Below are 22,732 nucleotides of genomic sequence, written 5' to 3'. Positions count from 1 at the left end.
GAAAAATACGGGTGCATGTTTCAGCAAACAATCCTCTTTAATCTTCACAGTACCCAATGCAGCTTCTTAACTATAACATACAGTATTGGTACGTTATACTGTGAGATACCTTATTCAGTCTAGTGATTTAGATAAGTCTTTTGATGCCAGAGAAGAAACACAAATCTCACCTCTTCACTAAAGTAGTTCTTGGGACCTGGGAGTTGGCTCCTTTGTCCCTTGATCTCCTTGAGCCTGAAAATCATAACCAATAGATGAGACTACATCACATGGATAATTGCTATAGTGCTTTCACATATGAGACAAGAACAATATCTAACCCCAGCTTCAAAAATGTCAAAGTGCAAAAAATCATCCACTGATCAATAACAACTGTTGAGACTTGTTCACATCAACAGTACCAAATGTAAGAGCTTAAGGTGTAATTTTTCTTTCATTTTACACATCAATGTCGCTATTATGCATGAGTTTGTGACTTTGCCATGTTCAACCATTTTTTTCTAGTTTATTGTATGTAAGTTCTGATTAATTCTGCTAGTTCATTCTAGTGACGTTGAAGAAGGGTGATGGATGTCACCCAAAATGTCCGGAAATAATCTCCGTAATTTATCCAGTTATGAGTAGCAGAGTTTGAATTGTATATTAGTAAGATGTAATTTGTACCTCTTGTGCAGCTTGGGTCCTGACACGGCTAAGCAGATGCTGAAGAGCACTAGCACTGCAATGACTCCTGCAACGGTTGCTGCTGTCAAGCTGACAGGTTCTGTAGGGGAAACAAAAACATAGTGTTCAGCAAAACAATGCTGCTGCTGTTATAAGTGCACCAGTTGTGAGAAAGGGTTTTGATTGGCAGATTTGATTAAGAGGAACCAGAACAACTTTCACTTTCCTGTGATGTTCAATTTCAAACCAGAATAAACTTAGCGAAGGACATAAAAATGAACTTCTTCACGCATCTAACTCTACTTATAAACTCTTAATTTACTTCATCGTGTATTTATCAACCTCTTGAGTGTTAAAGTTTAAGTTTGAAAGCACTCTATGTTATGATACATGTATATAATAAATTTATATGTTCTCAGTAAATACTATGATGTTACTTTTGTTTATGACCAAGTGACCTTCTCTCCACTTGAACGCTCTTAGATGTTTGTTGAAATTAGATAAAGGAGGAAAGAAAGAAAAAAGAAAATTTACAACAACAAAAAGATTTATCGCCCCCTAGATTCCAGCTGAGACACCTTTAAACTGCATACTCAATACTTACTGCATTGTTTTATATTGCATAATTCTATGAAATGCCTTTAAGTTAGTGTTTTATTTTTGTATTCAGCGTAATTGTAATGTTGAGTGGTCCGCAACATCAGCTTGTCTGCCTGGCTTTCCACTGTGTATTGTCTTGTTGCAATTTTTAATAAAGAATAAAGAATAAAACTTACCAGGCCGAGATGAATGGTAGGCATTTGGGATATCGTTGCAGTCGAGGTACACGATTTCCGTGGGATTCCCAACCAGGTCCATCTGTCCAACAGGTTGCGCTTGAACCCAGAAAAAGTATGACCACCCCCGCTTGCAGGAGATCATGGACTTATCCACCAGCCATTCCGTTTCAGTCGTCTCTTTAAGGAAGACCTGGTCGTCACCCTCGCGCCCATAGGAGACGGAGTACGTGATGTAGCGAGCATTTCGTGGCACGGGTGGATCCCAAACAATATGAACGCGCTCTGCGTACTCATCGAAGGATGCTTTCAAATTCTTCGGTATACCTGGTTCTGGAAGCAAAATCAAATCTGAGTTAGTTTTATGTTTTTTTATGTTTCATGTTGAAAGAAGTTATAATACAGGAAACACAATAACTGATATTTTGCTCAACTATTCTTGTCAAGATCAGGGCAGTCTACAGGACCCGTCCCGGGACGGAAATTTGTTTGTTGCTGTCCATCCAAAAAACCTGAACTTCCTGACATGAAAATGATGAAAATGTATTTTCGTAACCTTAAACTGATAGATGAGCTCCCGAACAAAAAATTTACGGAAAAAAATTAGAGCTGGAGACAGCCCTGGTCAAGATTTAGCTTGTTTGTTCATTAGAGTTTCCTATTAAAGTTGAAGTGAAACAAAACAACCTATGTACACACCTCCAAGTATTGTGAGGAAATTCTCCACAGGCGAGAGTGGTCCACAGGGGTTTGGCAATGCACCAGTACAGGCTTGCACCTGTACTGGGTACTCAACATCTCCTTCCAGACCCTCCAAAACCACTTTTCTCTGGTTCACCACTTGTACGGAGGAACCGTTTCCATAGTGAACAATGTAGCTCTGGATGATACCATTAGGCTGGGATGGGGGTGTCCAGGATATGACCAGAGTGTTGACTGTTGCGTTGATGACATGGACATTGCTCGGTGCATCACTTGGCGCTACAAAACAAGACCAGACAGATTAATTAGTGTAAATGCAGAAATGTTCGCGGGGATTTAATTTCGCGGTAGGGAGAAAATGGAGTGTTCGTGGTGGTTTTGAGTTCACGTTTGAAACAATAGCAGTGCTACAGTCACACAATGGAATGGCTTTTTGCGGTGGTTTTAAACTCCCGGTAAAGAGTTCATCCCGAAAACCACAAACTTAATACCACCTCCAACAATACAACAATAGTCTTTCATAAGGAAATGAAGGACAGAGACAACATGCAATGGTTTCAGCAATACTCTGCCAAGCATTGCAAGGAATAGACAAACAAAAAGGCTACTTCTAAGAAGGACCAAAAACAATTAACCTTTTAAGGTAAACTGCATGAAAAGTAGATGGTAAATCTTTGATAAAAGTCATTGCAACTAGCTACATATTTTGTGAATTTCCTGGCAAGTTGCATAGTCGACATCCAATGTGCCAAGCAATTTTTCCAGACAAACATTTGGATTGCAGTGATAAAAGATGTTACAAGTATGCAGCAAACTCCTCTTACCAGCTTGTTTTGTCTTGGTGCTGACAGGGTCGGTTTTGTCACCTTCTCCCTGTGAAGTCACAGCCGACACTCGGACACTGTAGTCTGTGAAGGCCTCAAGTCCCGACAGAGAGAACTGCACAGGCAGGGCGTCGTCTGTAACATTGACTGACAGGAAAACTGCATCTGTAATAAAATGCAGAAAATTACATGATGTGTGAACTGATTTGAACATATACATATCAACCCCGACATCTATGTTTGTAAATGTGTTACCATGATAATATTTGTGTACTTCTGGATTGATTTGGGTTAGCCTGACTGTTTCCATGGTCCACTCATGCCAGCTCCTTGACTCTAGGGCTAACATGCCCCCAAGGAAATTCTACCACAGGCCCCAAAGTCAGACCCTGTGTCTCAGTGTCTAACTTAGGGGTAAGATTTCCTTTGGGGCATGTTGGCTCTAGAGCCAAGGAGATGGCATGAGTGGGCCATGGAACAGTTTTGCATCCAGGCTACATTTGAGTTCAAAAGGAGGGTGATTTATTGTAGCAAATCACAAATCATACACTCAACTTCACACCAGAACTGCAATGAATACATTGTGCATATTTGGAAATTTGCTTCCAAAAAGGATTCTGACACAAAACAAGATGATGGAGAATCATTTCTGTTACCTGAAGCCATCCGTTGTCCACTGACAGTAGGTGTGACATAGTAGTACACCCTGTACTTGGTGATGATCCCCCTCCTGTCCTGTAGAGGTGGTGGCTTCCAGCTCACCAGGAGAGACGTGGGCGTTTCAGCTTCGACTGTCACATTCTGGGGTGGGGAGGACGGCACTGGGGATACAAAACACACCATGTTAAATATAGATCAAGATTTCTGCATACAAAACATAGTAATTATGTTCAAATATTCCATTGCTTTGTCAATTCATGGCTGGTCACTTTTATGAAGAAAAATATCAGCTTATGAGCTTTGTAATACTGTTACAATATCTATAGACTACATGCATATGCATTTCTACAACCAACCTATGTTATGTAGTTTGTGTAATGCAAACTCTGCTGTCAGAGGCTGAGAATGGCCCCTCCCACAGTAGGGATGGCAGATGTTGGCCGTGCTGCTACAAGTGCAATTACATCAGGCTATATATATATGTTATGTAGCATATGTACAGAAGAAGTACTAAAACATTGTTACTGCTATATATTTGATACTTTTACATGTGATACACTTACCTCCTTCCACTGAGTACAGATAGACAGTACTGGATTGCTCCCCTTTCCCAGCTGAGGTCGCTGCCCTCACGATGAACCTGTAGCGACTGTAGGGCAGCCAGCTGTCCTGTATGCTCACATACAGCCGCGTGCCCGGAACACTCGTCACGTTCACGTCACGGGCACAACGATGGTCGCGCTCGACCTCACACCAGGAAACATAGTAGTCCCAGATGCCTCCGATGGCTGCTGGTGGTTGCCATGACAACAGGGCATGTCCTTCAGTGGTGACCGTGGCGATTACATTCCGTGGTTGATCAGGTCCTATGGAAGGACAATACAAGATTAAAACATTGTCAATGAATGTCTCTTTTTGAGTGATGGAATATTTTTCTAATATTCTAGACCTCATTTTCAGAAACTTTTCTGATAAATCACATGATATGATGTAGCATTATGTTCAGGTAGCTCTCATCGATTTTGACATTAAAAAAACACACCTTTAATAATACAAGAATGTTTCAATAAGTTACAAGTTAGCATTAAATTTTTTTCATTTGGAAGATAAAAACAAGTTTCTTACTTCTTGAGATGTCTTGCAGCTGTAGGGCCCTTGATGGGGGTGACAGTCCCTTGCTGTTGTAGGCCATGATTTTGACCTGGTATTCTGACAGCTGGAGGTTAGGCAGTGTGAGGGTGTACAGGTCTACATCGGATGTGGTGACGTTGTAGCTCACAGTTTCACGTGTTCTCTGGTCGGTCACGTTGACCAGGTAGCCACCCAGGGTCTCAGAATTCCACTTCTCAGGATCAAGAGGCTTTAAGAAAAGGTTAAAGAAGACTTACTTCATGAAGTACAAATAATTAAGGTAAAGCAGGCATCCTCAATTGAGGTGAAGCATGATGCTTTTTCAAGTAGCTAGTAGTAGTGAAATGCAATGGTTTTTGACCAAGCACACTGGGTGATCCCTACTCGATAAGTGTGTTGGGTTCTTTTACATGCAGAGGTTTGACGCTTGAGGCTTATGACCGAAGCTCCCTCATACACGGGGCAACCGGCTTTACGTCACCATCCAAAATGACGAATGCAATCCCATACAACATGTCCGAGCTGGAGTCGACCTTAGGATCGAACTCCGGCCCCAGGATCCACAGCATACACTATTCTTCTAGGAGTCTATCTATATTAGATACAATTGAATCAAATACAAGAACAAAACTTATACAATTATTGGATAGTAAATTACACAAAAAAACTTTTTTCAAACATAACGTATTACACATCACCTTAACAAGGCTATTGTTGAAAAGAACCTACCTCCCATCTTAGAGTCATGTTTCGAAGTCCGAGTCTGTAGTTTTTCCAGGCGACTTCAGGAGTCCTGACCACAGGACCACTGGCAGGGGCTGAGGAGTGAACACAGGATAGATTAAAGCCAACGTTAAGTTGTTTATTGGTAAGCTTGTCATTGGATATACATGTCTTGACATTGTATTTATTCCATCTTGAATTTTATCTTGACACATTTGAATGTGCAAAGGACATGTATACCTATATAAGTCTTTAGAAAATAATATGGCATCAGTATAGAATTAATATAATTAAGTATCTTATGTTGATGAAGGTTAGACATCCAGGTAAACAATACTCCTATACAATTTAAACTATGCTACTGACTGACTGTTTCAAAACTTTATCCAGTTGCTTGAGTAACTATTTTCAATGAAAAGGGTGATAATAAGACTATAGTACAAACCAGACTCGTTGGTTTTCACGTTGATGAAGGGAGAGTATTCACTCCACAACTCTCCTATCACTTGTCTGCACTGTATGCGCACCAGGTAGCGGGTGTGGGGTACGAGGGAGCCGAGCATCACGTACTGTGGGTTCGGCATGTCCACCATAATCTCCTTCTCCTGTCAGATGTACAAAAGAGAAAACCTGAATACAGTTGGTTTTACAACTGTCACAGCAAAGATACTAGGCATCCTTACTGTCATAAAATCAAGGCGCTAGTCAGTTCTCACAGTGCCTACACACCAGCTCATTATCAACGTCATTAGCGTTAATGAGCCAACCGCGCTGAAATCTAGTGTTCACCCAAAACGTAATTACGATCATAACTACGCCATGTTTACGTTTTGGCATTTCGTAAATAGTGTTAAATTTTACGGTGTGGGTACTGTATGTGTACTTAGAGGACTTACATGTAGGCTTATCCGAAACGTCAGCAGGTGAGATTTACTGGTTGTGGGAAAAGAATCTCCTATATCCTATCTTGCTTCTACCAACCTTATGAAATTATTTTCGGATTCAACATAACACTTACCCTTGTGATGTTGTCCCTCTGCGACACATACTGGATGGCGCAGACATAACTCATGAAGAGGAGCGCGGCACATCTCGGCATGTCCCACTCAACAGCCAGGGCCGTACTGCTTACTGACGACACTCTCAGATTCTCTGGGGGGTCTGGTTTGACTGAGGGGGGAGAGAATTGGGGGGTGGCAACCATCAGGATATGAGAGTACACACAATTGCACCCTTTTACATCACCGAGTCATCCACCAATCCGAGGTACCAGGTGACACTAACACCTCCTTTCTTTCAATGAACCAGCCTTTACTCAGTCAATGTCTACTTATAAATTTAGAAATATTTCAGTCTACAAGCCTGTATATGACTGTCTCTTGTCATGTAATAATCAACAGCAGTCACATGACAAGAGAACTTCAAGACGAACTCTGACTTGAACGGGTTGAAGAAGAGACAGAGTACATCTCGAAAGCTCCCCAGAGTAGCCAACTCTTTTTGTTGTGTGTAATGTTTAAATATTTGTCAAAAGACTAGTTAGTAACATTTATTTGTGTCAGGGCCCTTCAGTCTGAGCCACAGAGCAAAGTCAATGTCAATGTTTTAAATTCAAGTACAAATTTACCTTTTAGATATCAGGAAGATGATAAAAGTACTGTGAAGAGCTTACAACTCAAGTGGTTGAAGCTTGAATAGTTCTGGACTATAATTACTGACTGGTTTCATTGTTGATTCTTTCCAACACTTTTTTGCATGATTTTTCAGGAGCATGTCCTTTTCAAGATTCAACTCCTGATTCCACATACATCCATGACTGTGTGTGAACTGCAATTTGCGATGAGTCTAAGGCAGATGAAAGCAAAACGAGAGAGGCGTTGCAGTTTAAAGCAGCTATGACTACATCATTCAACTAGAGCAGAGACTGGTCCATTTAGAGTATCTACGTAACCCCAGCCATACTACCCCAGCCATGGTGAGAAATTACCACCATGCAATCTCACCTTCCCTGTGCTGTAAACAGTGGCCATTCACCAAACATAAACACGGGGGTGCAAAATTTCATCACACAGGCTAACAGAAGACTGGTATCAGTCCCTATCGTAACTTCAGTCCATCCTCTGGTTGCTTCCCTATGCAGGGAAAGCATCTAGATGGGTGGGACTGAGCTAAGGGACAGAGACCAGATACACAAAACCTCCTGAATCAACCAAAAAATTTTAATTTCTGACAAAATTATCAGGTATGATACCATGTAAGATGTGTTTTTTTTTCATTTCTGGCCTAAATGTTCACAAAATCATGTACATGTCGATGACTCTAATTTTGCACCCCTCTACACCAAGAAACAATATTATCATTAAAAAAAATTGTCAGTGCACCATTTACAAACCATTCTTACCAAGGAAAAGCACAAGTGCATGCTTTACCTGCATGCAACGCTTTGCCACTGATGTACATGTAACAGTTACAAAATGTGCAAGCAGGAAAAGTATAGACTAAAAGCATTCAAATCTGCTTAGCTCCCATTGCACCTTTTACTGGTTTACTTCAGCCCATGCTTAAAGCAATCGAACATACTCCTTTCAAATTCCCTCAAAACTGGATGCAAGCATGACGGTGCTGCAGACTGATCAGAGCGAAGCTTTGTCTCGGCCATTTTCTCACTAATTTGCTTGTGGGGCCCGCAAGAAGCTGAGAAAGAACATTCGTAATTGTCTTTGTTTGTGAGATAGGGCTGGTACGAAAGAGGACAGGCCCAAGAGCGAGAGAGCGGACAGAGGTGGTTGAGCAATAGAGTGTGGTTCTTCGAATTAGACTGCATTTTTCAAGCACAAATCTTATTAGAATTGACTGTATGTCTCCAAAATATGGAATTTGGTTTTGAGTAACATGAATATCAAAATATTGCTTCCTCCTTTATTGAAGAGCTTCTTGTATCTTCAACAGAATTTACAATCCGTTAAATTTCTCAAATAACACTTTTCAATCTTTCAAAGTGCCAAAATGATTTTGCATGGTGCATGTTTGCTGTTATCAAAAGATACATGTATCATTCTGTAAACAAAATTGGAGCCCAAGAGTTGACATACACAAATATTTCGTTTAGTTTGCTCCCTGATAAGGAATATGATTGTCCTGCGGATTTTGTTTGTTTTTCAAAAGGAAACGTTGAAGATGCAGAGAAGCTTGAGCATGTGTACAACATGTGGATTGGAGAAGCATATAGAGACAGCCAAGTATAGAATAGAACAGTCTGAAGACAGTTGGATATCTCTCTGTTCAATGTGGCACCAAATTGTAGAAGGTCTCATATTTCTCGAGTGTAAATGTACCAACATGCAGGAAACAAGTCGGGGGAGGGGAATTTATCAATCTGACGTATAGAGTAAACACTTAAAGATACGGCAAAATAATAGTGATAAGAAAATCAAAATTCTTTCACTGGAAATCAAAAGAGTCCCCTTCGCATGTTTAAACCTCACCACACATTCAGCACACCTCACCGATTTAAATGACTGAAGAAATAAAAACCAGGTTTTCAGAAAGTGTTCACCAGTGCACAGAAAGTCATGCTTGAACCGGGTACTCAAACAAAAACTCTTCACTCAAAATACCATCACCATTTTAACATCAGACATTAGTGCAAGAAACATTACAGAGTGCTACTGCTAACTGGCACCAGAGAAATAGGGAATCAGAGAGAAGGAAGCTTGAAAAAGCATTTACAACTTTTAAATGGGGGTTTAAGAAGCGTGAAAGTATAAGGAGTACTACACAGAAGAGAATGTACATTTGTACTACACAGAGGATAATGTATTGAGGATGCGACAGATTTGACATTGTGTTAACATTGCAAGAACAGAGAAAAACATCATCAATAGCACATTAGAATGGTCTAGTTGCTGTGTACTCCAACAAAAAAGTACAGTCAAACCTGTACTAGTGACCACCTCTGCATATACTTTCAGACGACCATTTTGGCCAGTTTTAAGTTAAATCGTATTTCCATTGACTAAAGCATCAAGAATTCTAGCTGTCTACTGTGACCATCATTTCCTTCAAGTCCCTTGAGTGGTCGCTGTAGACAGGTTTGGCTGTACTAACATATCATTTTTGTTTTGGTAGCACAGCAATATACAATTCTAATACATGCCATTGGTGGTAGAATTTTTCCCTCACAGCAAAAAAAAAAACAATTACAAGATTCACTAAAAGATAGAAATGCCACCAATACATGCTGAAAACGTACAATACTAAAACATTGACAAACTGTTTTCACTTAAAGAGATACAAGAAAACAACACAATGACTACTCAATACTAATACATGACAAATTGTTATTGTTTAGGCCATACATATTTCACAATTTGACAAAATACAGAGAATTTACTACACGATAACAATATGCTGCAAACAGGACTAACAAAACTACGCATCAAATAAAACAAGACAGAACAAAATGACAGAATCCACAAAACAACTAACTTTTACAAAGTACATTTAACAATGTACGATTCCTCTTGTAGGAATGATAACACATTCAGCACTTACCTATGTCAGGTTTGACAAAGTTGATGCTTTGAAACAGCATAGAGGAGGAGTTGACCATGACGTAGTACGTGTCGTGGAACGGATCTGCGCAGCCGTGGAACGGGATCTGACAGCTGTTCACAGAAGTCAGGTTACAGGACTGCCACTCTGTCAACCTTGTAGAAAAAAATTAAAATAAAATAAATTTCCGTAAGTACATGACTAGTGGTCATATACATGTACGGTGTATGTAACAAAGTAATGTTGGAAATGGCTGATAGCACCATATTATCTCAGTTGGATAGTCAAGAGAGACACCTAGTGACAAGTAGACAACCTGCAGAAGAACAAGTTGAGGCAGAGTTCGGCATACACTTGTAGTACATGTAAGTCTGCTTGATATTCTGAACTGTAGACTCATGCCACTTGTCTTCTGCAGTTTGTTTGCAACCCACAAGGTGTCTCTCTTCACTAACTACCAGTCAGTCTGGAGTATTCCTTTTCTACCAACTGTTCAGAGGGCCATCTTACCTCATCCTCTTTAAAAAGCCATGACTTAGAGAGACTAAGAAGTCAGGAAAGAACAAACTGTTCATCATCATGTACTTACTCCGTAGGGCATCTGCCCAAAGCCTTCTTGCTGATCTTGAACAACGCGCTGAACGTGTCATTGGGCTGCCTTCTCCAGGTACAGGTTATGGCCGACTCTGAATGGGCTTCGTCACACACAGTGCACTCGAGCCTGAAATCTGCAGAATCTACACAAAAATGATAATCAAAATTTAGTACTGTAATAATTCACATTATCTTCATGGTAGCAAAATTTCACGGTGTAAGGAAAGTGGACATTTTCACTGAACTTTAACTTCACGGTGGCTGCAAGTGAACAAATCATAAATAACAACAACCATTTTTTTCACGGTGATGATACATTGTAAGTTCATGGTACAGAGGTGTCTGTGAAAACAGTGAACATAAAGTTACAGTAAAAGAAACAAGAATTACAGCAATGTGATTCAGAAGTGTGCCTAGACGTATGAATTCTAAACATTTCTGCATACAAGAAAGTTATTCAAGGTGTCTCCTAGTTACTACACAGTTTAACAAAAGGACTGATTTTTTACTGCCAAAGGCGAGGTTTGATCTGAGCCACTTGAAAAGATATTCATGACGTATTTCATTCTTATCTAAATGTTATTATTGTTATATACTGCCTATTTTACAAAGTATCTGAGGAGACACAAAGATCTTAATAACAAAGTATGACTAGCATTTTCAGTCCATTCACTTAATCAAAGACTTGTATAATTACGTGCTACAAACCATAACTGAATGTTATGACATATTGTCAAAAAGCACCCAAGACAAAAAAGCACCCAAGACACTAAAAATAGCATAATCATGATGATAGGAATAGTCTCTTTTCAATAGGCTGCCTAATCAAGTTGTTTTGAGATAAAGTACAATATCATTTAGCGCACATGCAATGTTGCGTTATCAAGAAAACATATACATTTATAAACTCACCATATTGTGCTGATGACAAACCCATGAGCACCATGGGAAATAGTGCCAGGATGACCCCTGACCTCCACTGGGAACCCATTCTAACGTCTGATTGGACGACTGGCCACTAGAAGATTACGAAGCTCCGCAGTTCAGAGATTTACATCACGGTTTACCTGCAAAACAGGAAGGAGCTGTGGTGAGCATTGGGGATTCTGTGGTCATAACACATAACAAGGTAATCTTTCTGCCAACCACAGCACAAGTTACAACATCATTATCACATCCAGAAGTGATTAGTTTAAAAGGGTGCAACTGGAAATTCACTATACTAAATGTAAAATTTGGGGTTAATTCTACATCTTATATATGACGCATAACAGCAGACAATAGTCTTGATCATGTATGAACAGTAGTTAGCAAGACAATTTAGAACTAGATAGTTATTAGTAACTGTCTAGTTTGAACACATCTATGAGATATCTTACAGTATGAGTCTATCTCTAGAATCAAACCTCTGCACGTACATGTAAAAGAACCCAACACACTTATCGATAGTAGGGGTGAACCTAATAAGCCTCTGGCATCAAACCTCTGCACGTACATGTAAAAGAACCCATCACACTTATCAACAGTAGGGGCGAACCGTAGTGCTTGGCTGAAAATGCGAGCAGTGGCGAGGCCGATTTCAAAACTACTACTAGCTACTGTATGGAAACAGCGTTACCCTCAGTCTGAGGTCTGCCGCTTTACCCTTCCAAAGGTCCATCACCACTGTATAGCAGGGAAACCTCTGAAGTACCCTAGGGAAGCATGAAGCCCTATTTGATAAGGCTGGAGTGTACAAAAGCCTTTCACCTCAAACACCCTTCATCCAGAACCATGCAGATATTGAGCCGGCGTAGAGGTGATGAAAGGCAAGGACACCAACACTGTCACACTTTCATTCAGCTTAGGACAGGCGTGAGATCTGATACATCAGGGATCAGTTCATCTAACCTTCATTCATGCACAATTTGACTCCGATTTCTGTCCACACACCTGAGAGAGAACACCTGGCTGTGTTTGGTCAACTTTCACTCCATTAAGCCCGCCTGTCAAGTGCGATCGAGTGATCACCGCAGACCAAAGGAACTATTCCGTCCTTGAACATTCCAAACATCTTAAATTCTTTACAGGATTCTTAAGAAACATCTAATACATTGATGTTATCAGCCAATTCTCCTTAATCTAGAGGTTTATAATGTACTTTCTTAGTAGATATTTTTTTCTACACATGTCAAGCTATCAAACTGGAATGTGAGTTGACACAATCGATGATTACAGTGTTAGTGTACTTCGCATACTTGCTCTTCAGCCTGAAATCCCTTTAGCGACCAGACCATAACACTCCACCAGGCAGGGGCGCCGCACAATGGGAACCAATGTGCGCCCTGTCACTCACTTAGCCCGGCCACCCCGGTGGCTTCTTAGAAGGTCCGTGAGCTTGGGCCTTAAGAAGGGAGACAGACTTGACCCCAGCTGCCCTCGTCTGGCTGGTGCATTATGGGTAGTCGTGATATATGGGACTTAGGACAATTTCAAACATTTACATCAAAATATGTCATTTTCGTTGGTCATGGCAGACTATTGCGAAAATGGCAAACTCTGTTGCCCTGGAAACTTTTACACCCGTTGCTTGGCCCATTAATACAGTATCCTTTCTATATTCAATGCTCGTAACACCGTTGAAAAATCAATAACATTTTTTTTACGATCGGTAAACCGTACTGTAGAGATCGTCCAGTTTGTATTGAATGTTGTATATTGTTCAGTTACCAGGGCTACCCCTTTGATATAGCCTTCTGCTAGTTGGGTAGCCCTGGCTGTACTTTTTCTACAGCCAAATAAATAAATTATAAATCAAATCAAATCATCCCAATGTTCCTACAGATGTAGGTCCCCAATCCCCGCCCAATGTGATAAGGTAGATTTTCAGGTGAAAAATACGCTCAAGTCTCTGTGACGATTTCTACATTCAGCGATCTTCTCAGGGCGAATATGTAATACACCTTAAGCCAAGTTGAGACTTAAAAATGTATACTCTGTCCCCCAGGACCATGTAGTCCCCATCAATCCTGCCCTCCTCAAATACATCCGATTGTTAAACTAATCTATGATTGCTGGGAGGCATACTAAAGAGAGGGGGTGTGCCTGCGGGGAAAGCAAAATCACTCCAAGAATACTGCCGTGGATTCGGAGGAATTCAGATTTTGAGCGTGGGTTGGGCTTCCATGAAAATATAACATATTCTAGGAAGAATAGAATTTCTCCAATGACTATGCCCTGGATTTTATGAATACAGTAGAATCCGCTGTATAAAAAAAGACCATATAAAAAATTGATTGAACATCCACGAAAAGTGAGACATAGTCAGGTTTGACTTGTACGCCTGTGTAAACCCTTGATCTTTCCCAAGCCACTTTCACCTTAGCTGTTAGGGGCAACTGTCACAACAATGAACAGCACGGTGGCATATGGAAAGTGCGGAGGCACCTTCAACCATTAGATGTCAAGCCAACATTCCTAGCTGAATACGCAACACTCCACCATTACATTGAACTACATCAGATCTATGTATGATGCATGTTTCTGGATACCCCAGAGGTAAACTGTGATCTCAGGTCGGCTGACACTTTCACGACGGGACTTCCTGAAATAATGGAATATGGCACGACGCCATGCAAGACAGTGGTGGCCATTAACTTGTTAGATACCACGTATTTGTACATGATTGCACACGACGTACTGCTGTATAAGTGTTGCCTTTAAGTTACATTTAAATTGTGTGGAGAAAAAAATGTCTAAACACTGGAATATGATTTAAACAGTACTACCTTCTTTTAACAACCACATAAACGTACATGTAACACGTTATAGTAGTATAATATCAATCTTACCTATACTAGCAACAAAAAGACACACAAACTGCATGTCACTGGAAAAATAGTTTTGTGTATTTCAGAAACCAAAGCCATATCTATCCTGGATATTCAATGTACCCTAACAGATCTTGAATAAATTTTGTCTCAGCATAGGCTAAACCTTTTTATTGGTCCACTGGTACATGTATAACACAGCATGTTTGTTGTAAGTCTGAAACAAATTTCAAAGGCAGGAGTAAAAGGAAAGCTTTGCAGTTTGTTGAGCACGGGATATGGGGGACTGCATCCCAATCAACTTGGCAGGGCTTTTCAGGAGAGCACTGTTGTTTAAAATCCTGGATCAGCCACTGTGCAGTTGAAATAGCACGATTACACACATGTGTATGTCTACGCCACATGTATGCCAAATCATCACCTTCAGACTATATTAATGAGGTCATATTTGTATCATGAAGGATTCTGTCCTCTCTTCATGTTCATGTTTTTGTATAAATACATGTAACTCTGATGACAACATGAAGTTCCTATTACAATATACTGTTTCAGTTAATTAAATAAGTTCATGTGATCACGATTTCACCGTAGGGGGGGAAAGGAGGCATTTGCAGCGTTTAACGGTGGCAGTAGGCATGCAGAATGCATTACTGACCGAAAATCTTGTTTTCCTTAACAATGTGCACTACGGTATTTGCAGGAAGCTTTTCAAAATTTCAGGTAAAATACTCGTAGGTAATAGCAGCCCTGAGTACATATGCGTAAATGGACAATTCCAAATGTGACCCACAGACTGACACGAATTGTAGCATTGAAACATTATCCCCATCCCACACAGCTAAACTACACTGTACCATAGCTTTTAGTGTCAGATTGAAGGCTACGCTGTTTCCTCTTCCCTCCATAACCATCTATATCTGGGAAGATTAGCCATTAAAGTGTAAGATCTGGACCATCACTGTGTAACCTTTCTCAACCTTACATGTGGGCAGAAACTGGCAAGAAGCTTTTAAGCCATAGAGGGGCAAGACAGGATGCAACCGAGAATAGTGCACAGCAACAATGTACAAGATTGATGTTTCTATGGACAAAAAGGATCTACCGATTTGTAGACGTTTTTGAGAATATTGCAGACTTGGTGAGTCCAATCTTTGTGTTGGAAAATAGTCAATTTCTTTCTACAATATTGCAGACAGACAATTATTATTAAAAAATTTACTTTGAACTTATTCAGTGAATAACAGTATCACTTACAGTTACATGTATCAAGACTATTTTGGAAAGGAAATTTCTGTCTTTCTCCCAAGAATGTCCTAGACATTGAGTAATACCTAACATCAGGTGTGTGTTGTAGAGAAATTGTAGATATACACAAAATCATTCTGTCAATACTAATGAATACAAAGACAACAATTTCCAACTTGCACAATTATGCTACCACACTACTGTACTTTCCTGAGAAGAATCTAAAATACACATAATAAAGTGACTACTCACTGGTTTGACTCCACCCAAAATTTTCAGGGACCTACACCTTGCCGAAGGCTTTTTCCGATTGAGAGAAAGAGTAAGTTACTAAACAAACCTGTGCCGGTACGGACCATAATGTAATCAATGTCTGATTGTGTGGGTGGGTGGATACATCAGAGCGTGCTCTGCCCACGTCACTGGTTCAATCTGATATAGCCTCTAGCAATGGCAATATGCAAGTCTGCACGTACATGTGTACATGTACAAGTCATGTACCGTCAAGCCTTCATGTATTGGCGGCCGAACGACGTTGCTACCTTACTCATAAATGTTGCCTTTCACAGAGACATATTTTAGGGGCAATATATACCTTCAAGCATTTTAGTCCCCTAATGAAGAAACTACTACCTTATAATTAGCTCTTCCAGTTTTAGAGCAATTTTCTTACACTTAAATAGTTACAGGACATGTAGCCTCTTACTCTAAAAATAAATAAACCAAAAAGAGCTCATTTTTGGTCCCAACGCTCATCATAATCTTTACCCATAGCCCTAAATAATGAACATGAACGGTACATGCAGTAATGTCGTTAATTTGGGGGCTCATAAAAAAAGCAGTCCCGAATAGTCCCAGAGCCCCGTAACGGGCAATAAAATGCAGCGCTTCCGGTAGCATATGCTTCCCATGACAATACGACCTTGACAATGCTAAGGATAATCTGATATCATTCCACCATGAACAAAGACAAGCACAACATTTCTAATAACAAATTGATAATCGATTCTACCCATTCAGCCTTTTCCTGCAAATCATGACCACTACCAAAAACTAGCTTTCCCACTATGGATCAATCGATATACACTCAGGTTTATTCTGAACCTAAAAGCTGCTTTCAAATTGGCACTAATCTAATTCAAAAGGACTCCAATGGACAAATTCTAACCGTGTCAGAAGCTGAGCAGCATTTTCTGCCTCCAGTACCTACATGTACCTATATGTATATAGTATAAACCTGTATATCGTACGTACATGTCATGTACCTGAATTAGCAGATATGTTTTGTATACCTGTTGTTTCCATGGAAAGGTAATACAAGCATGCACGACGGATCATTTTCCGCACGTATTCTAACATGTTACAAAACAGAATGGTTTAGCCCGTCAGTATCAGATGTATGAAGATACCTGCATTGATAAATAACCACCCAATGCTTTTTCACTATCAGCAATATCACCCATATTTGTATCTGGCATCTACGGTCAAGCATAACGATTAAAAAAAAACATAATTTTTTGAGCTACATGTAGCTGTAGCCAAAGAGAGGAACTGGCCCCTGGGCTCTAGCAATATACTCTGCCCACACAACAGATTTCCAGGAGCAAGAAAATATAATTGTGTGAAATCAATGTACTCGTGCTAACTGTTCGACTCAAACATCTACATGTATCTTACAATCATGTAAAAATTTCACAATGATATTGTTTTTGCTACAACCTTCACTCAGGAAGTCTATTTCCCTGTTTTTAATCCTGATGAGGTACTAAACTACACTAGGGAATACAATGCATATGGAAGCCATAGCTAAAGGGAGACACAACAGAACTTACCGTGCTCAACACCGGTTTGCGAGCCAGAGTATGAGGCCTCGCTGCCACCTGAGCCTTTTATTCTCCAACCACCTGCTTACATGTACCTGTTCAAAGGGCCCGATGACGCAAGCAGCCGCACCAAGTTTGGTTGCGTTGACGACGAAATTTCCTTATGTTGCCCATATAAGGCAGCAAGACATGCATCTTTTACATAACCATGACTACGAAGCGAGGTCCCCAGTTTCGTCACAACATGGCAACTGAGCCCTATTTCCATAATGTATTTGCACAGCCCAATCTTCTGCATCAGCTAGACACATTATGACACAAACGTTCACCATCTAATGCAGGAAATGGAACAAGCAAATACTAAATATGTAAGTGATGAAAAATCTCTTAGTCTTACAAATGTCGACTCCTATTTTCCGCACGTTGCACGTTTAAAAAGGTTTGGTGTATAAACTGAAACTGTTGCATAAAACAAGGCAATTCTCTACGTAACCCAGGGCATCTCATAGGTCTTCTTACTGACTGCATAGAAGATCACACGATAGCAATTACCAAATTCAGTGGGGACATCTAATAGACTTTCCCACTTAAAGTAGAGAGGGTTTTCTGACTTTGAATGTTAGCCATCGCCACACAGGAATTTAACATGAAGTGTGTGTGGGAGCGTCGTTATTTCCTAGATTTCACAAAGCTGTTCTTTTGAAAATGGAAACAAAATTTAGTTCCTGGAATGCGTGTGATAACATCTGACTTCATTAAACGCCTCATGTATGCAGCACGTATGCAGAACGTAAACGTTTAGGGTTGTGTTCGCCTATTTAAGGTATATCTCGTATATAGGTTCATGATTGTTGTTGTGTCCAAAGAGATATCTTATACAACAGCCGTTACTCTGATAGAACGTTGACCAAAAAGGACGAAAGAGACTCGGCAGCCAAAACAGGTTTGAATATAGCAGACTATATACCGTATGCACATTACATGTACGTTCTGCCGACGTGCGTTTTATCCAAGCCATTGCCATTGCCATCAGAGCAGTACGTTCTAACCTAAGGGCCTATCGTCATAAGGGATTTTAGCATTTGGGTGTGAAACAAAGAACACTGCACACGGTGACGCACGGCTCGGTGTTTCTTTCCGTCGGTTCCAGATCCCAGGTGGCAGTCCAGCCTTCAAAACTTCGTAATGGATGTTTGCCAGTAGCTAAACAGCTAGTACGATTTGCGTAACTGTAAATACGGCATGGTGTAAAAGTAGCACGGCCCAACACGCATAAATTTTAAGTCGCAAACGCAAACCGAAAGCAAGACTCTACCAACATGGCTTTATTCTAGGCATCTCGCTGACACAAGCCATAAAGGCTAAGATGTTTGTTCGTTCATTTAGACTCTTGTAGTGCCTAGTGGCACATAGGGCGGCAAGTTTCCTTGCTGTTTCAGTAGCAGGTATATTTTTACATGGAGGGGTTGATATAACCCTTCCCCTTTAACGTCTCTTTGAACACAGGATCTTTTTGAAACAGTCTAACCTTCATCAACGAGTCATTATGTATGTTTAATTTTTTTCTTTTACCTGTGCGAAATAAATGAATACAAACAATACAAAAAAATAACCATGCTTGATGGCTTTGTTCAAATGGTAACATCAAACTCTCAATAATTGGCAAGTATTTTCCCTGCTGGCTAGAGTGTGGGCACGAATCACTTTCCAAAACCATTATATGTGTGGGATAATGCACCATTCCAAATGAGTTTAAGTACTCTGGCCCACACTGGCAACGACTTTGGTACAATACCACTTAACTTGCAGAAAATTATGCAATCTGCATTCATTAGAGGAACCCTGGCCGTGAAAAAAAACTACTTTTGCGCACTCTGGTACTGCACTGCCACTGGTGGGAAAGAAATCGTTGGGTCCTCTATAAATCTGAAAGATTACTGTAGATGCATTTAAGTTCGTGTGGTTTTTATTTCGCGGTAGGGAGAAAATGTTCGTGGTGGTTTAAGGTTCGCGTTTAAAACAATAGTGGCGCTACAGTGATATGTGGCCAAAAAGTTTCGCGGTGGTTTTAAGTTTGCGCTGAAAGTTCGCCGCGAAAATCGTGAACATAAAAACAATCGCGAACGTTTCTGCATTTACGCCGTAACGGTATGTCGTCCATGATCCTAAAAAAATTATGGATATGCATGAAGTTACTTACTGTAAATGGCCATCCTCAAGACATGATCTAACTCTTGTTGAAAAACAAAAAAGATATAAAACCCGAACGTTCTGCTGCACTACATCTTCATTTTACCATGACTTGACTACACAGACAACAGTTCACAATCCATCCAGACGTTCTTAAATTATGCTGACCACAAACATGTGGAAACACAAACACACTGACACACCCAAAACAATACCTTCATTTTCACGGAGGTAACAAAACTTCATAACCATAACATGTACAAATCACATAACTGTACTTAAGAGTGAAGATGATACGACAGGACATTACTGGATCTTACCTTAAGTCAGTTAAGAATACAGTTTTACTGCACAAAAGAAGAAAAAACTACACTTCTATCTGAGACTTTCAGTTTGGAAGAAGAAAATCTAAACATCTTGGAAACCAGTGTTATTGTCTGTTTTGGAGACTGAACGTAATGTAATTGCACACCTACGACAGCAGACAAATTTGTTTACGTACAAAAACTAGCCGATCAGCTCTGCCCGGGACAACCAATCACAATCATCGCTGACCTTTCAAAATAAGCAATTAATCATCGATGCATCATGTGGAAGAGAGGGCTTATACATACCAAGTTGTCATTAAGCTATGCAGTCCAACAAGTGTATGCTTAATCATAATGGCGCTGTCACCACAAAGAAAATGAGCCATGATAAATGGGTTTAATAACAATCCAGAAAACGAGTTCCTCGGTGAAATGTTTTCTTCAAATCTGTTACTGTAAATGCAGAAATGTTCGCCGGTGTTTCTGTAGCACTACTATTGTTTCAAACGCGAACTTCAAACCACTGCAAACACTCCATTTTCTAAATTATAACCAAACGAACTTAAATGCATAAAAAACAGTATTTGGTACATTGTAAATACATTTTGGTTCCCTTACTTTCTAAGAAGGCCGGATCCCTAAACCCTAACAGATAGAACAAATCATCAAAGAATGAATACAACATCCAACTGCGGTATCCCAATCACTGTTCACTAAATAAATAGTAAATATTCTGTCAGGTTACACTTCAATATTTCAGCATATTATATGTGATTTCAACTGCTTTTCTGTGTATCATCGATACAAATCACAGCGAATGCAGTCATGTACATTGTACCTAAATTCAAAAGACTGTCATTTGTTCATCCTAAAATCATCGCCGTTCAATTTAACCATAAAAAATTATCCTTTTACCTAATACAATCCACAGGCTATGGTGCCTTTACCTTTTTTTTCCTGATTGTACACAATGAGATAACAAATAATACGTCATGACGTTTAAATGCAAGAAAGGCATGTGATGCCTGTGTCTTTTCGAAGTCTGTTTGTCGGTTAACTATTGGACGCAATGTCAGCTATGGAGCAGTGTGATCAACTGATAAGAGTTCATTAGGAGTAGGCGGTGGCATAAAATTATACCGACATCCAACAACGAAAGAAATGAGTGATTGTACAATATACACATATGTACAGGCATACTTGAACTTCTACATGTATGTTAAATCTATTCATCATTTTTTAGCCAAAATGAATGTAAAAGAAAAAAGATATCCATCTTCAGTAAGGCTGATGGTTTGCAAATAAAATACATGTCAACACTGAAAGTTGACATTGTTCAATGCAACAATGACTTGCCAAATTATACATCTATATTACATATATCTGATTCATATAACTTAAATCACTCCCAAATTTCTGCAAAATCATTCACCCTCATTGCATATTAAAAGCACAAATGTACTAGGTGGCCACTACATTACGATATCTGTGCCATCTACTGGGCGAATGCAACTTTTATTGATTTCTGTGCCTCCCACACTACCCCAGGAGACAGCAGTCAATTCCTGTACTAGCCCAGCAGACTGTTTGGTTCCTTTTAATCAATCCTATGAGATGGTGGCAGGTAGCTATAGGCAGTGGCATAAGCTAATGTTAGGACGTGTCTGGTCACGTTACTGTAAATGCAGAAATGTTCGCAGTGGTTTCATGTTCGCGGAATTCGCAGTGAATTGTTTACCACAAACTTAAAACCACCGCGAAAAGCCGTTCCATTTGTGTGACTGTAGCGCTATTATTGTTTCAAACGCGAACTCAAAACCATTGCAAACACTCCATTTTCTCCCTACTGGGAAATTAAATCCCCATGAACATTTCTGCATTTTAGTATTACCATTCCTTAGAACAATTTGAAGTTTTGACTACAAGCTATAAATCATGACTGTCATTAACTGGAACTACAGAAATGTTTGCGGTGGTTTCATGTTTGCTGTTTTCGCTGTGAACTCTTCAGCTCAAAATTAAAACCACTGCGAAACTTTTTGCCCACTATGAGTATGACTGCAGTGCTACTAGTGTTTCGAATGCGAACTTAAAACTACCGCGAACAGCGAAATAAAAACCATGCAAACTAATAGTAATCAATCAACAATCAATCAATAATGACAGCATCCTTGGACAGCTTAGCAATTCCCAGAAACACTGCATCTATAAATGAAGAGAGATGTCATTTTGTAGGTAAAAGTATTTATCACAGAGACCCTTCACCAAACACAATTTGTGCAGTCATGTCACAAACCATTGATCTTGATCAAACTTTATCTTGGAACTGCATGATTTTTACTGTATATAAAAAAACGTTGCCAAGAATGCATAGCAATAGGAGTGTCTTAAGTACAGCAAAGCGTGATCCATCACAAAAACTAGATGTGTTTTCTCTGGAATCTTTTTAGCAGGGTGAAAAGAGACCAATTCTTGCAATTGTTTCCATCTAAACTCTATCCTCTGTAACACTTCTTCCTGACTTTCTATGAGGCGGCAAGTTTTATTGTTACAGTGAGCTGCCCTACACAGGTGATGGTATAAATAATGTACCTAGGTGAGAGGCGGGGCAAGGCGCGTTCACACGCTAAGACTACGAACAGCACGTACACCAAAGTATGACGTCATAAACTTGGACCCAAGCCTTCATGCCTCAATCACATTACTGGAAAATCTGTCTCAAACCCTGTC

General features: G+C 39.9%; 1 protein-coding gene across 1 annotated transcript in view; it reads right to left on the bottom strand.

Annotated features, from left to right (window-relative positions):
• Positions 1-22,732, bottom strand: part of LOC136444911 (receptor-type tyrosine-protein phosphatase delta-like) — a 47,171-nt gene that overhangs the window by 3,138 nt on the left and 21,301 nt on the right. The window contains exons 2-16 of the mRNA XM_066442685.1: positions 11,540-11,694; positions 10,623-10,770; positions 10,034-10,188; positions 8,060-8,173; positions 6,498-6,649; positions 5,925-6,084; positions 5,486-5,574; positions 4,751-4,985; positions 4,189-4,491; positions 3,622-3,786; positions 2,966-3,130; positions 2,139-2,420; positions 1,440-1,772; positions 664-763; positions 171-234 (exon numbers count right to left, since the gene is read on the bottom strand). Of these exons, the coding sequence (XP_066298782.1) occupies positions 171-234; positions 664-763; positions 1,440-1,772; positions 2,139-2,420; positions 2,966-3,130; positions 3,622-3,786; positions 4,189-4,491; positions 4,751-4,985; positions 5,486-5,574; positions 5,925-6,084; positions 6,498-6,649; positions 8,060-8,173; positions 10,034-10,188; positions 10,623-10,770; positions 11,540-11,618 (2,544 nt within the window). The 5' untranslated portion in view covers positions 11,619-11,694. The remainder of the gene's footprint in view (positions 1-170; positions 235-663; positions 764-1,439; positions 1,773-2,138; positions 2,421-2,965; positions 3,131-3,621; positions 3,787-4,188; positions 4,492-4,750; positions 4,986-5,485; positions 5,575-5,924; positions 6,085-6,497; positions 6,650-8,059; positions 8,174-10,033; positions 10,189-10,622; positions 10,771-11,539; positions 11,695-22,732) is intronic.

Source organism: Branchiostoma lanceolatum, chromosome 11 (assembly GCF_035083965.1).
Source record: "Branchiostoma lanceolatum isolate klBraLanc5 chromosome 11, klBraLanc5.hap2, whole genome shotgun sequence".
Classification (NCBI taxonomy): Eukaryota; Metazoa; Chordata; class Leptocardii; order Amphioxiformes; family Branchiostomatidae; genus Branchiostoma; species Branchiostoma lanceolatum.
The sequence above is the reverse complement of the archived record's forward strand: the minus strand, read 5'-3'. Positions and strand labels throughout refer to the sequence as shown.